This window comes from Geotrypetes seraphini, chromosome 3 (genome assembly GCF_902459505.1).
Source record: "Geotrypetes seraphini chromosome 3, aGeoSer1.1, whole genome shotgun sequence".
Classification (NCBI taxonomy): Eukaryota; Metazoa; Chordata; class Amphibia; order Gymnophiona; family Dermophiidae; genus Geotrypetes; species Geotrypetes seraphini.
The window spans coordinates 181,993,371-182,009,624 of record NC_047086.1 but is presented as its reverse complement, the minus strand read 5'-3'; the positions used below and the strand labels follow the sequence as shown (position 1 = coordinate 182,009,624).

The following is a 16,254-nucleotide window of genomic DNA, read 5'->3' as shown; positions in this document are numbered from 1 at the left end:
AGCATTCATAATTTTGTTTCTCTCTGCACCAATGACTAAATTTATCTTCAGTCTAGAACCACCTAGATCTTTAGCAAATTGATACCATGAAGCTGCTTGCAATCACCATGGGGAACATTAACTCACTTATCTGCAAATCTTATATCATCATTTAAAAAAATGCTTTCTAATGGTATACAGTAAACTTCCAAGATCTCTAATTTCTAAATTGCATGGACAAAATCAGCCCCTCTGATGCCACCGTCATATTTCTACTTTCTCACCTTTTCCATCCAACAACTGCACAGAATAAGGGCCATCATTATACAGACAATGTGACAAGCATTCAAGAAAAATAGTTTATTGCTGGCTATTACCCTGACTGGACAACCTTTCACTGATCACAGGACTCTTGTGTTCTGTATTGTTAATCCCAAATTACACATGAGAAATCTACTCTAAAGCTGTTCTCTAGCCATTTTCCTCCAGACTCTTTTTTCTTTTTTTTTAAATAGGGAACAGCCTCCATTTATTACTTCCTTCCCTTTTCACAGCACAAACACTGAAAATTTCTTAAAAGCCTGATATTTCCTCTTAATTGCAACCCAAACAAAAAGCACTATAAACACGGTTCCATGCCAGGTTACACTGCAATGCTTCGTGATTTCACATGGGCATTCTCTAAGCACTGCACTTAACGAAAGGGGGTGGTACACCAAACCAGACTAGCTATCTAAAGGAACTCAGAAAACAGTATTCTGCTTGCAACAGGTTCTTAAAAACCCCAATTACACACACAATTTTTTTTTTAAAAAACTTTTACAGGAACATTTGAACTAGAACATTTTACTACGATATATAAAAGGCCCATGGGAAGAGAAACTGTTTAGCTGGGTCCACTAGTGACCCGACTGGCAAACATCTTTAAAGAAGCAACAGTAAAGGTTGCTACAAAATGCAGCTTTCAGCAGACTGCATACACACCACAGGACCCATGTATAGCGGTGTGTTTTCTCCTGGTTTTCTTCCTCTTTTTCCCATCGTATTTTCAGTGTATGTTACGGGGGATCCTCCTCCGTTGCCATCCCACTGTCTATTGGTGTATCTCAAGGCTCTGTCTTGAGCCCTCTCCTCTTCTCCATATATACCTGCTCTCTTGGTACCCTGATCTCCTCCCATGGTTATCAATAGCACCTCTATGCTGATGACTCCTCCACTGCCAACTCCAGACTCCGCCCCTTCTTCCTTGCCGCTCCAGATGCCTGGAACAGGCTACCAGAGTCAATACGTCATGCTCTGTCTCTATTCAAATCCAAACTAAAAGTTCACTTTTTTTGAACTGCTTTCAACTCTTAACTCCCACTCACTGACAGATACCTTTGCCCATTGTATAATCCCTTCTACCAGAAACTCCCCAACCCTGAGATGCCCTGTCTGTTCAAATTAGATTGTAAGCTCTTCTGAGAAGGGACCATTTACTGAATATTAAATGTACAGCGCTACGTATGCCTTTCAGCGCTACAGAAATAATAAATAGTAGTAGTATGTACAATTATGTTCTACAATAAAGTACATCTGCTACGTAAATACATAGAGCTCTTTCATTGCTGGTTGAAATTTGCACATTCTGTGTCAAGATATACAGTGGTACCTTGGATTACGAGCATAATCCGGTCCAGGAGCATGCTCGTAATCCAAAATGCTCGTTTATCAAAGCGAGTTTCCCCATAGGAAATAATGGAAACTCGCTTTGATACGTTCCCACCCACCCCCCCACTCGCAAAGTCCCCCCCCCCGCGTGATCCGGCACCCCCCGTGAGAACAGGCACCCCCCGCCCGACCAACATTAACTCCCCCCCCCCCCTCCGTCTGGCACCGGCACGAGAACCGCTCCCCCCGCTAGCAAAGGCCCCTCCCCCGCTCAAATCGGCACCCCCCTCCCCCCCCGCGAGAACAGGAACCCCCCGCCCGACCAACTTTAACTCACTCCCCCTTTGGCACCGGCACGCAGCCCACAAGAGCCGGTGCCGGTGCCGCTTGAAGATCTTCTTCTTCCCAGTCTCTGCCGGCTTTGAGCATGCATCTGCGCATGCTCAAGTCCTTCTAATTCTCCCTCTCGCCGAGAATTAGAAGGGCTTGAGCATGCGCAGATGCATGCTCAAAGCCGGCAGAGACTGGGAAGAAGATCTTCAAGCGGCACCGGCTCTTGTGGGCTGCGTGCCGGTGCCAAAGGGGGGGTTGAGTTAAAGTTGGTCGGGCGGGGGGGTTCCTGTTCTTGTGGGGTGGGGGTGCCGATTCGAGCGGGAGGGGGCCCTTTGTGAGCGGGGGGGGGAGTGATGCCGGTTATCAGGGGGTGCTCGCAAATCGAGTCAACACTCGATTTGCGAGACACGTTTTGCGAGAATGTTTTGCTCATCTTGCAAAACACTCGCAAACCGAGGTTTGACTGTATCCTCTATGATTTCTATCATTAAAAGATGGAGAAAGGGGTAGGTAAGTAGATACTGTCCTGGTAACTCTAATCAGGTGACAATCTATGGCGTGCTACAAATTTCTGATGGCTTAACGCAGCAACCTACCAAAAGCTCCACTGAATTCAAAAGAACATAAAAGCGTGTACAATTTAAAAGCAAAAGAGAAAAGCTAATTTTATTTACAGTGTGCTTTCATATCATTTGAAAGGAAAGCACTAGCAGTTTTTTTGTTGCACATAACACATAATTAAGCTATGGAATCTGTTGCCAGAGGATGTGGTGAAGACAACTAATTTAGTGGGATTCATTATATTACAATATTTGATTACATGCCTCATCAAAAAAGAACTCAAGGCAAGTTACAGAAAAAAAGTATTTCACACTTCCATATAGCTTCATTTACCACTAATTCCTAAAACCTCCTTATAAATGTATATAAAATAAAGCTGTTTCTTAAATGACCCATAGCAATACAACCAATATAAATCAAGAGGATTCAAATTTCATAATCCGGGACATACACAACAACAACAACAAAAAAAAAACTCAGTTCAAAAAGGTTTGGTCAGGTCTTGGAGCAGAAGCCCATAAAATATTATTAGCTAGTTAGACTTGGGAGAGCCAGTGTTTATCCTTGGAAATGAGCTATGAAAAATAATTCTGCTACTCTGGTCATTGATAGTTCAAGCCTCAGTAAATTGGATAGTCTGCAAGGTGTCATCTGCCTTTGTCACATTAAGAATCTACCACTACTGAAGACAAGATGATGGGATCAAAGGACCTTAGTCTGAATCAGCATGATTATATTGACAGGTTCTCTGCAGCTAAGTATTTTTTTTTTAAAGAGTTTGCTAAACTTTCTTGAAACTGGAGCTTAAGATAACAATCTGGGTGCATTGTCCCTCAAATCAGGGATAACGTAGGATAAAGCTACTATCACAGACCACTCCTGTTGCTGGGTGCAAAATGTAGGGGCCTCAAAAATAGAGGAGGAGATTGTTAAACTATTTCCAAAACCAAATTTAAAAAAAAAAATGCAAAGACCAGCCAGGCAGGTATTTGTATTCAACTGGATACAAAAAGTGTACTAAAAAAATCCTGAAGAAGTAGTATCAAACTCTAAAATATCTTCATAGCAACAAAGTAAATGACAACAGATAAAGAACTGAATGATCCATGCATTCTGCCCTGTAACTACATGCATTTTAATTTCATGATTAAATTGTCTTTCTTTCATTGTTCCTTTTAGGCCACAGACCTTAGAAGTCCACCCGGTACTGTCCTTAGGTTCCAACTACTGGAGTTGCCGTTGAAGCTCACTCCAGCCTATCCAAACTATCTCCTTTGCGGAATTCAGACCGTGAAAGTTTGCCCATTCATATTCTAGTTAGAGATCCTCTGTGTTTATCCAACGCTTTTTTGAATTCCATCACAGTTTTACTCTCCAAAACCTCCCTTGGGAGGGCATTCCAGGCATCCACCACCCTCTCCGTGAAAAAGCATTTCCTAACATTACTCTTAAGTCTACCACCCCTCAACTTCAATTTATGTCCTCTAGTTTTACCAATTTCCCTTCTCTAGAAAAGATCTGGTACTATATTAAGCCTTTTAAATATTTAAATGTCTATATCATATCACCCCGTCCCTCCTCTCCTCCAAAGTAAACATGTTGAGGTCCTCTAGTTTCTTCTCGTACTTCTTTTGGCGCAGACCCTCTACCATTTTTGTCACTTTTCTCTGGATCGCTTCAATTCTTCTTATATCCTTGGCCAGATGAGGCCTCCAAAACTGAACACAATACTCCAAGTGGGCCCTCACCAATGACCTGTACAGGTCAAATGAACAATGGTATTTAGAAACACATGAAAAATGGTCCATGCTTTCACAAACCAGACTTACCGTATTTTTCTCTCTATAAGACGCACTTTCCCCCCCCAAAAAAAGTGGGTGGAAATAAGGGTGTGTCTTATGGAGCAAATACCCAACCCCAACACCCTCCCCCCCCCATTACCTTATTTAGTTCCTCCGGCAGTCCTGCCCTTCCCTCCAGCTGACTCCCGACAGAGCAGTGCAAAAGCGACACTTATTCCATCAGAACAGCGCAAAACTGATGGCAGCCATTCACAGAGCAGTGCGCCTGCCTGTTTTTTGCGCCGCCCTGATGGGAGACCGCTTTTGCACCGCTCTGTCGGGAGACCGCTGGAGGAACTAAAATAAGGTACGGGGGGGGGGGGAACTGCCTGCCTGTCACTAGGCCTGCTTGCTTGCCACTAGGCCGGCTGGCCTGCCTGTCTCTAGGCCACTAGGCCTGCCTGCCCTGTCCCTGCCCACCCTGTGCCCTGTCCCAGCCTACCACTAGACAACCAGAAGGGGACAGGGGACAGAGCCTGGCAGGGAGGGGGGTACAGGGTGTAGAGCCTGGCAAGGAGTATGGGGTTGGGTGTAGAGCCTGGCAGGGAGAATTTGGTACAGAATATTTTTTTTCTTGTTTTCCTCCTCTAAATCTATGGTGCGTCTTAAGGTCAGGTGCGTCTTATGTAGCGAAAAATACAGGTAATAGCACAGTACACCAATTTTCATCCAGACTATGAAAGCAGATGCCAGGTAGCTAATCCCATACAAGAGGCCAATATAAGTACTGTTCTCATATACCACTGATTTTAGATGCAAATCAATACAATGAAGAAATATGAGAGAAGTTTTTTTATTTATATTTTTATTATGAGTTTTGTTTATAACAAAGCCAAGAAATTAACTGGAAAAATACATGACGTATAACTAAAGAACCAAATTTAAAAAAACAACTTACCTCATAATATAAAGTGCTTGTTATAATATCAAATCCATCATAAAGATACAGAAAAACCTTATTTTAAAATGCTATGTAGGTGAGCAAACAAACTTTTTACATTATAATATGAAAACATTGAGTCTCAAAATCACCAAGTTGGACTGACTATTTTAACAAATCCATTCCCACAATTAAGGATGTAACCCACTGGATATCGTAGCTGTGCTTTAATCCAAGAACCTCTCTGATTGGAAAGTGTTATTTATAGGAAACTTAAAGATGAAATTGGCCCTTAAGAAAACAACCCAGGTGCATAAAAATATCAATTATTTCCTCTTTCCCTGGAGCATTCTTATAAATATATCTTGATTCAAAAAAAAAAGCTCCAAGGGTCCAGTTCCTATCATGCTCCAACATAAGCATACCAATAATATAGCCTTGATATGACAACCTCAAGTATGTTCAATATTTTTATTAAATTTAATTGTTCCCCCAGATTTGAATCTCCACCGAGTCCTTCAATCCACATTAGGGAATCCCCCAAGGAGAGGCAAATAATATAGAGTTATAGTGGACAATACAGCTTCAGGAAGAAATTTAAGAACCTCTTTTAAATATCTATAAAATATGTCCTTAGGATACATAACTGCTGAACAGAGAAAACAAATACTTTTTTTTGCAAAATTCTCCAAAATTCTAATCTATGATGGACATTCAAACAGTCCATCAAGGTTCCTTCCAAGCTTTGCATAGATGTGACATGACCCTGATATTGCTATAAATGGCCTCAATATTCCCCCATTCTTCTCTAACTTTTTTTCAGATATGCCACTATTCTGACAACATAAACTGTTTCATGTTTTTATACAGAAGAACTAGTCTCTTGCACAGCTCCCAGTGGTGACTATTTGCTTTAACTCTCTGATACTGTTTGAACCAATTTGGGGGAGTCTGTCACCATTCAGCGACAATGAAATTACACCAGTATTTAATTTTTATAATATGAAAGTACTGTATTCTTTTCCAGATGTGAGACAAAATACCATCACATGCACACAAAAAAAATCCTGATAATACAATGTTCTCTGTCCATTATTACATATGCCACAAAGTCTTCCCTTAATTTAAATTCAAAGCGGCAATGAAAATAAAGATAAACCTTGAACACTTACCCCCAAACACTTTTAGTGTCCGAGCTATTACCGCCGTGGCTGGCGCTAAATACCGTGCTACAGTTTTGTAAAAGGGGGGTTAATTTACCCCTTTTACAAAACCACACTAGAATTTTTAGCACTGGTTGCAGCAGTAACATCTCTGACGCTCCTAGAATTCTATGAGCGTCGGAGCTATTACCGCCATGACCAGTGTTAAAAACGCTAGTGTAGTTTTGTGACAGGAAAATATTCCACTTAAATCAGACTGCATATGAACAAGGACATAAACAAAATGCATCATAAAATATTTTAAAAGAGAAAATATATACATCAACACTACCCAAAAGTAGCAGATCCACTGCAGGCCTCCCACGGGCTTACCTTGAGCCCTGGTGGTCCAACGGTGAGCCAGGACAGGAGCAATCCCTCCTGGGTCCTGTCCCGGCCAGCTCTGCACCCTACTGCCTCCCAGACGTCACAGACTCACAAGGTTACTGCAGAAACTCGCGGCAGTCATTTTCAATCGCAAGTCTGCACAGGGCAGGAGCGTCGGAGAATCACACCTGCCACGATTTCACCACTCAACCAATAGGGCCTTAAAGGTAGGCATGACATGGATCCGGGAGGTGGGAGGGTACAGAATTGGCCGGGACAGGACCCGAGAGGGATTGCTCCTGTCCTGGCTCACTGCTGGACCACTAGGGCTCAAGGTAATTCAGTGGGAGTCCTGCAATGTGTCTGGGGGAGGAGGGTGCAGAGCCAGCCAGGACAGGGAAGGATTGCTCCTGTCTTGGCTCATCACTGGACCACCAAGGTTTAAGGTAGGCTCAGGAAGAGAGCTGTAATGGGTCTTTTACCAGGCAGAGGTCGGTGTGTGCATTGGGTGCAGAACCTGATAGAAATGGCAGGGGAAGGCAGTAATGTGGAGGGGAGGAAGGAGAGAGAGGATAACCAGTACTTAAATATAAACCCTCAGTTTATATTTGAGCCAAACTTTTTACAAGGAAAAAGGATTACATTGCTTTATATTTAGATGGGTATACAGTATATTCAAATATATCTGTTCCAAGAAACTTTGTTTTCCATTTTCAAAAAAAATGTATCTGTAAAAATATCTTTGAGAAAGTTATCACTGAAACATTGGAAAAAGCTATCTGATGACATTAGAAACAAAGATAAATTTGTTATATAGAAAACATTCACAAACATGGCTTTTTAAAAAATACCATAGTTAATGGGACTTTACCATGGCTAATGTTTTGCTTGGGAGAGTTTTGTATCTTTAGATGTTTCATTTAGCAATATCATGATTATTTTAATTAAGTAGTTTTGGTTCTTTTCTTTGATTTTTCATATTTTGGTTAAGATGAAAACAAGTAATCAAATTAAAGTAGATATCAATAATATACACTAGAATAAAAAGTCAATATTTTTACAGCTCGCAAAGGAACTTCAATCACTATAATAAGACCACCATATCACAGCACTGTCGATAATATACATCCATAACATGAAGACCAGGAGCCTTTCACTACCATTTACTACCTGACAACTACCAGATACTCAGACAATATAGCAATATTATTTATTTATTTTTAAAATTTATATACCATCTATATCTAGACAGTTTCCATATAAAACATACATAACATAAAATCAACATTACAAAAAGCTAAGGGGTTCATAATCGAAACAGAAATATATCTAAAAACCGGCCTAAATTGGCACTTGGATGATCAGTAACAAAAGTCATCCAATGCCGATAATCTAACCGGGTTTTAAACGTATTTAAAAACGACTTAGGCCTTCACAGTATTGCTGAACGACCAGAGCTAAAAGGGGCGTTTCAGGAGGAGTGTCGAGGGCGGGATTTGGCAGGATGTGGGCCATCCTAGACTTACCCCCTCTTCTACTAAACTGCGCTAGCGGTTTTAGTGTGGGGAGCCACAATGAAAGGCCCGCGCTGCTCTCGACGCTCAAAGGAACTCAATGAGCGTCAGGAGCAGCGCGGGCCATTCAGCACGGCTCCCTGTGCTAAAGCGCTAGCGCAGTTTAGTAGAAGAGGCCCTTAGTCGTACTGCACGTATAACTGAACATTTTACAACACTGCCTAGACAGAACTTGGACGTTGTGAATTAGACCATCTAAAACCAGGTCTAAGTCCACAGAAGGTATCCAAAGTGACCAGATAAGCACTGCAGACACAAAGTACAGAACCCCACATACTGACCCATAAAAATCGTAATAACAACTTTACATATCTAACTCCAGAACATCATAACCTGGCATTGGAAAGCCTAGTAGAGCTGCACAGAGGTGGCTTAAGTGGTCTTGGGGGTAGGTTAGTGTACCATGGAGAGGAAGACCCAGGCCCATAAGCCACTCTAATCACTGCATTCATGGTGAAAAATGTGCACCCCACCCATAACCCTTTTGTACAGCCATATAAGTGGCTTCTGCAGCCATAAGGGCTATTGGGATGGTAGATAGGTGGTTCTAGTAGGTTCTGGGGATGTTTTGGGGGGCTCACCATGACCTATAAGAGAGCTGTAGTGAGATGGTTATGTGGTATCTTTTTTGTGAAGTTCACAGCAGTGCCCTGTAAGGTACCCTACTACTCTGGTGCCATGTCTGGGTGTCCAGTCCATCACTTTTCCGGCCCCTCCTGTGCCCAAAAGGTCTTTTTCTAGGCATTTGTAACTTGAATGAATTTTTGGACGAAAATGGGGTATAAAGATGGACAACTTAGCGGTCTGGACGATCAGACGGTAGGATATACAGTTGGACAATTTTCGGAAAAAAAAAAAATATGTTGGACATATTTTTTGAAAATGGACCTTTTCAAGTTTCAAGTTTCAAGTTTCAAGTTTATTCAATCTTTTGATGGATCGCCTATAAAAATTTCTAAGCGATGTACATAGTATAATAAAAAGAGATAAGAAACTTAACATTGTAAATATATTAACATAACTAAAAAAAACAATTTAAAACGTACATGAGGGGAAAGGGAAAGGAGAAAAAGTTACAATTTCGGGTTTTGTGAAAAAAAGGGAAAGTACAAAAGGTAGGGTAAAAATGGTAGCACAAAATGGCTTGATCATACTCCATATACAATAATACTAAAGCGTAAGAGATTTAAAGGAACTATTAAAAATCAAAGGCATCTTTAAATAAATATGTTTTTAAAAGTTTTTTAAATGTTGTGATATTTTTTTCAATTCTAATAAATTGAGGAAGTTTATTCCACCTTTGTGGACCGGCAACAGTAAAAATATCTGCTCTTCTGGTGCCTATGATTTTTAAAGAAGGAACTGCTAGTAAGCATTGATCAGTAGAGCGAAGAGATCGATGAGGTTTATATGGGATTAAAGATTTAGAGATAAATTGAGGTTCATTGAATGATAAGGTTTTAAAAATTAGGAGCATTAATTTAAAACAGATCCTATGATTTACTGGTAACCAGTGAGCATCTATCAGTAGTGGAGATACGTGGTCAAATTTTTTAGAATTATAAATTAATTTTATTGCTGTATTTTGAATTATTTGTATTCTTCTTATTTCTTTTTGTGTGATGTTTAGGAATAGGGCATTACAGTAGTCAATTTTCGCTATTATAAATGGGTGACTTGCAATTTAGGCCCAAAACTGACTTAGATGTTTCTTTTGATTATGCCCCTCCACGTCTTCATGATATTATCATACCATACGTAAGTTATACAATACATACATCTTTTCAATGTTCATGATGGCACAAATGCACAAAACTCAGGTTCACTTCAGGACTTTCCATGGCCCATTTTGGATGCTTGATCTGATATCTGTTTAATGAATTTACTTACTGGTAAGCTGGAGGGTCTCTCCTGTTGTACTAGATTCAAATCTTCATGATTAGGCTTCCCTGCAGTCATAGGAGCTTGAGACCGGGCTCCATAGCCTTCTTGAGACAGGTCCTAGAGAAAACATATGTAGAACAAATTTAGCTATTCAGCATCTTAGGGATTATAACTTGCCTTACCTAAATTTAAGGAATACAATCAGCATACATTTTGAGGCCCTCAATATTTTATACCTAGAGCCAGCTCAGAATTTGTGGCACTGGCAGAGAAGTGTTATTTATTTATTTATCTGAAAAAATTATATTCCACTCTATCAACATTTATAAACGGATTCCAACATACATACATAATTTATAACAAACAAATACATTAAAACAGCAATTACTTAATAAACTACCTAACACTTTAAAAAATCTAGAAAATCAGCATTGATAGACATCCTTAAACAAAAACATTTTCAACAGAATCTTGAAACAATCAACATCACCAAGCCCTCTCATTAGCTCAGGTAATAGGTTCCATAATTGTGGTCCACAATTGTGGTCCACGAATGTAGAGTATAGATTTCCTATATTACTGGTGGTGAATATGTTGGTCGATAAATACAAAGGGAGTCTAACAAAACTGGACATTTTGGCTCAGATTCTGTATAGGACACCCGATCTCAGAAGTGGACAGGCCTAAGGCCGCCTAAAATAAACATGATTCTATAATAGACGTCCATGTTACAGACGCCGGTTAGAGAATCAGGTTATTGTAGATGCGGCCGCTACACTTATCACAGCAAGGGATCTACCTGCTGCGATAAGTATAGCACCTGCGGTTGCATCCGCCAGTCCCCCCCCCCCCCGAACGAACATGGCAGGAGGGATGCTCAATCCGTCCTGCCAGGAACACCCCCCCACCCCCACAAAGATCACCTGCAGGAGGGTGCCCAATCCCTCCTGCTGGAACACCCCCCCTGAAGGGGCCAGCTGAAGGGATGCCGGCAGGAGGGATATCCTAATCCCTCCTACCAAAACACCCCTCAAAGATCGCCAGCAGGAGGGTGCCCAATCCCTCATGCCGAAACCCCCCTCTCCAGACACCCCCCATGGAACCCCCTATCCTCCCTGGACCCCCTCCCCAATGAAACCCCCTAAATTTCCCACCACGGACCTCTCTTGCTAACCTTAAATGTTGCCAAATGGACAGGTCTTCCTATAATGCACCGGGAAAGGGCAGGCCCATCTCATTTCGACCGGCCGGTTGGAAGAACTTATCCGGTTAGTGGGGGGCCCGGAGAGGGTGGGGGGGGGGGTTCATTGGGAGGCCAGGGAGGGTGGTGGTTCCCGCAGGAGGAAGTGGGGGGTTCCGGCAGAAGGAATCGGCACCATCCTGCCGGCGATCTTCAGTAGGGGGGTTCCGGCATGAGGGATTGGGCATCCCTCCTACTGCATTCGTTCGGGGCAGGTGGGGGGTGTTCCAGGCAGGAGGGATTGGGCATCCCTCCTGCTGCGTTCGTTCTAGGGGGGGATGGGGGGACTGGTGGCTGCAGCCGCTATACTTATCGAGGCAGTGAGATCCCTTGCCATGGTAAGTGTAGCGGTCATGTCTACATACAATGTAGACCAGCAATTGTACGCATCTCCTGCTGGCCTAGGGAGACGCATACGGCCGCCTAGGTTTGCCTAAGGCTACACCTAGCCTTAGGCAAGCTTAGGTGGGCTTGTGGGCCTCCCTATACTCCCGGAGGTGCCTCCAATGTAGGCAGCCTGCCTGGGAAGCTTTTTTAAAAAAAAAAAACATGCATCCCGATTGGCTGGTTAGACAGCTGTAGAACGCCTACAGTTGCCTACAAACAGGACGTAGTTTACAGAATCTGGGTGATATTGCAATGGCTAGTACAAGGGGGATATAACTATAGGTATAAAATCTTCAGTAGCTATGAACAAAGGCTCGTGGCACTGTAGACTCATATTCTGATTTTGGTTTTGTAACTCACTTTGAGAACTCAATGGAAAGAATTTAAAATTGAACTACAATGAATAAATAAACTCAGATTCTGACTGAAGGGGATAATTACTAAGCTGTGGTAAAATAACCCATTTTACTGTGGGTGACACTAGCCTGCAGTGCCTCGGTACTGCAGGTTATTAACTCCCACAAGAAATATAAATTTGTGTTTCTGTAGCTAAGAACATTGCTCATTCCTAGCTGTAATACAAAGATAGCAGGCCTGACTGGTTTTAAAAGAGCCAGTGGCTCACAAATGATTCTACCCACACTTTATCCCTCTCACTAAGTGTATAGACTCTTCTTCCTCTGATTATTGTTTATGGTAGGCTTCTATACTGCTACTAATGACTGGGGAGTCAATTCAGAGCGATCTACATGAGGTTCTATAATGGTGTTACGATACATGAGCTAAAATATATGAGCTCTAATAATAGTTTTACAATACAATACATCAGCTATGATATGAGAGCATTAGTAATAGTATTATAATGTATAAAGGTAAAGTATTTGTGTTATCCATACATGAGCTTCAGATGGTGTTCATTAATGGTTTTGGTACATTTATGCATTTACATATCCTTTACTTAAATCTTTCTTTTCACTGAGTACCATATTTTTCGCTCCATAAGATGCACTTTTTCCCCACCCCCAAAGTGGATGGAAATAAGGGTGTGCCTTATGGAGCGAATATAAACCCCTATCCCCCACCCCCGCAGTACCTTTTTTTAATCCCGGCGGTCCAGCACTCCTGCCCTTCCCTCGCTCTGCCTCCTCATCGCATCTGGCAGCAGCACAAGGCAGGCATGAGCTTTTCGCAGCCTGCTGGTCCCTCACTCTGCCTCCTGATTTCTTCCGGCAGCGGCACAAGGCAGGCGCGAGCTTAGGGGCTCCTGTTGCAGCATGCTCTTCAACACATTAAGCGAAAGGAAGCCAGTCGTCCCCTTCACTGCACCGAGATTCCATCTCTCTGACATCCATCTCCTAGCTCTTCTCTCTGCTTCTTCCCCAGATCTCACAGTGCTATCCCCTTCAGCCCTATAAAGGGCAGCCAAGCATGTGAATCTCTCCCAAAGGCCCGTGTGGCCCAAGGAGAACCAGCCCAAAAACCATGCTCAGATTCGACTGTGTCACTCACAATCAAGCGAATACAGCATACCCCCTTCTAGCCATCACACTCATACTTACTGTGATGGCATACCACATGCCTACCATCACTGACCAGGGCCGATATGGAGACCTAAAAAGCTGCTATCGCACAAAGCACAAGACAATCAATACCCACAACCTCATAAAGATTAAAATTGACACATACACCCCCATTGCACACAAAGTTGCAGCAGCCCTAGTGAATGCCAGATCTGTAAATGGCAAACCCCTCGTCCTATAGACACTTATAATATGGAGAGAAATATATAAAATATCCTGTGATAATGTGTTTAGACAATACCTTCTATAATCACAGTTGTACTTATAATTATAATTATATGTCGTGAAAGTCTCAGACCCAAAACCCGTGACTGGTGTTATCACCAAACTGGGGTTCATTTAGGGGACCATCATAGATTTTCACTGTCCCCTCAGCCATCCAACTAAAAATTATATAAATACCGAAATAAACAAACAAAATGAACTAAACTTATCTGTGAATAGGATGGTCTGATGTCGGTAATGAGCCTCAACGGTGATTGAATAATTCTAGTGCTTGTGACGTGTTAAAAACAATCGTTGTAATTCCTTCATGTTAAATGCTTGTCCCTCCGACTCGAGTTTCGAATAACTTCCTTCTTCAGGGAAGGACTCTATGAGAACAAGTATAAAGGAAAAGGAAAAACAAACCAAATGTATCAAAAATAAATAATTTTTGATACATTTGGTTTGTTTTTCCTTTTCCTTTATACTTGTTCTCATAGAGTCCTTCCCTGAAGAAGGAAGTTATTCGAAACTCGAGTCGGAGGGACAAGCATTTAACATGAAGGAATTACAACGATTGTTTTTAACACATCACAAGCACTAGAATTATTCAATCACCGTTGAGGCTCATTACCGACATCAGACCATCCTATTCACAGATAAGTTTAGTTCATTTTGTTTGTTTATTTCGGTATTTATATAATTTTTAGTTGGATGGCTGAGGGGACAGTGAAAATCTATGATGGTCCCCTAAATGAACCCCAGTTTGGTGATAACACCAGTCACGGGTTTTGGGTCTGAAACCCCTCGTCCTCACAGACGCCATCACAGAGTACAACTGGGACCTCCTACTAGTGATGGAAACATAGCTCAAAGACAATGATGGAGCCACCTTGGGTGTGTTATGCCCTCAAGGCTACCAAGCACTGGCATGCTCCCGTCCCAACAAGAGAGGAGGAGGGGTGGCAGCGATCGTCAAGTCTAAGTTAAACTCACGCCAAATACACTCCGTAACACTACCAAACCTAGAATGCTTTGTTTTCTCAATAGGCCACGATAAAAAAAATCACGATCATACTAGTCTACAGAGCACCCTCCTCTCCTATGTCTGCACTCGATGAACTGCTAACTGTCCGTAAACCATAAATAAATCATAGTCCTAGGAGACCTCAACTTCGCAGACTACCCAGAAGTCACGGGCACCCCAAGAGATTTCATCAAAACACTGTCAGATCTGGGACTCACTCAACAAGTCACTTCTCCCATTCATTCCTCTGGAAACACACTGGACCTAATCTTTCTCCCAGACAGTCCACAAATTGACCAGAAAACATCCTCATCGACAAACATCATGGTCCCCTGGACCGACTACAATATAATCATGTTCTGCCTGCACACCAGAGTTAAAGAGGCAGCAGACCAAACTAATTCCCAAAATACAATTATGTTCGACCCAAAGTCAGTAAACTCAACCACGTTTTCACACGGCATCTCCAAACTAAAACTAAGCACAAACTCCCTAGAAAAGAAGGCACTGATCTGGCATTCAGGCATTAAAATACTCTATGAGAACCTAGCAAAAGTCAAGGTGACCAAACCTAACTCACAACCATTCTCTTCACCCTGGTTTACAGAAGACCTGAGAGTACAAAAAAGGAGAGTCAAAAAAGCAGAAAATACTTGGTGCAAAGCTTTCAGTGACAAGGACAAATCCTCCTGGCAAAACCTGCTGCAAAACTACAAACTAGCCACATATGAAGCAAAGAAAGCACATTTCACTGCTTTACTATCCAAGGTCCCAAGCAGATCGAAGGCCATTTTCTCAATAACTGATCTGGCATTCAGGCATTAAAATACTCTATGAGAACCTAGCAAAAGTCAAGGTGACCAAACCTAATTCACAACCATTCTCTTCACCCAGGTTTACAGAAGACCTGAGAGTACAAAAAAGGAGAGTCAAAAAAGCAGAAAATACTTGGTGCAAAACTCTCAGTGACAAGGACAAATCCTCCTGGCAAAACCTGCTGCAAAACTACAAACTAGCCACATATGAAGCAAAGAAAGCATATTTCATTGCTCTACTATCCAAGGTTCCAAGCAGATCGAAGGCCATTTTCTCAATAACGAAAAACCTATTCTCCTCATCCCAAGGTCCAATGCATTCCCAGCAAACGAACCTAGACTGCAAATCCTCTCCACCTTCTTCCATGGCAAAATATCAAAGATACACGCAATTCTAGACACAGGCCAAACATATATCACAGAGACCACCCAAGATGACAATCCACTCAAGACGGAAACCTTGAACAGTTTCAAACCGATCTCCCACAACGACCTCAAAACCATAATCAACTCCGTATGCCCCGCAACCTCAATCCTGGACCCATGTCCCTCCACTACACTCCTGGACACCAATGAGGTATTCCTAGAATCCATCCTACCCCTAATAAACGAGTCCCTTACGACAGGTATAGTTCCATGGAGCTGGAAATCTGCCATAGTAAAACCACTCCTGAAAAAACCAACCATGGATCCAAACAACCCAAGCAGCTTCAGACCTGTCTCAAATCTCCTATTCGTCTCAAAAATATTGGAAAAGACAGTACTCACGC

General features: G+C 42.1%; 1 protein-coding gene across 3 annotated transcripts in view; it reads right to left on the bottom strand.

Annotated features, from left to right (window-relative positions):
- The window catches only part of ARID1B (AT-rich interaction domain 1B), a 938,949-nt gene that overhangs the window by 585,414 nt on the left and 337,281 nt on the right, over nucleotides 1-16,254 (bottom strand). For all 3 annotated transcript variants that reach the window (XM_033937003.1, XM_033937004.1, XM_033937005.1), the window contains one exon: nucleotides 10,238-10,348. In XM_033937003.1, coding sequence (XP_033792894.1) covers nucleotides 10,238-10,348 — 111 coding nt within the window. The remainder of the gene's footprint in view (nucleotides 1-10,237; nucleotides 10,349-16,254) is intronic.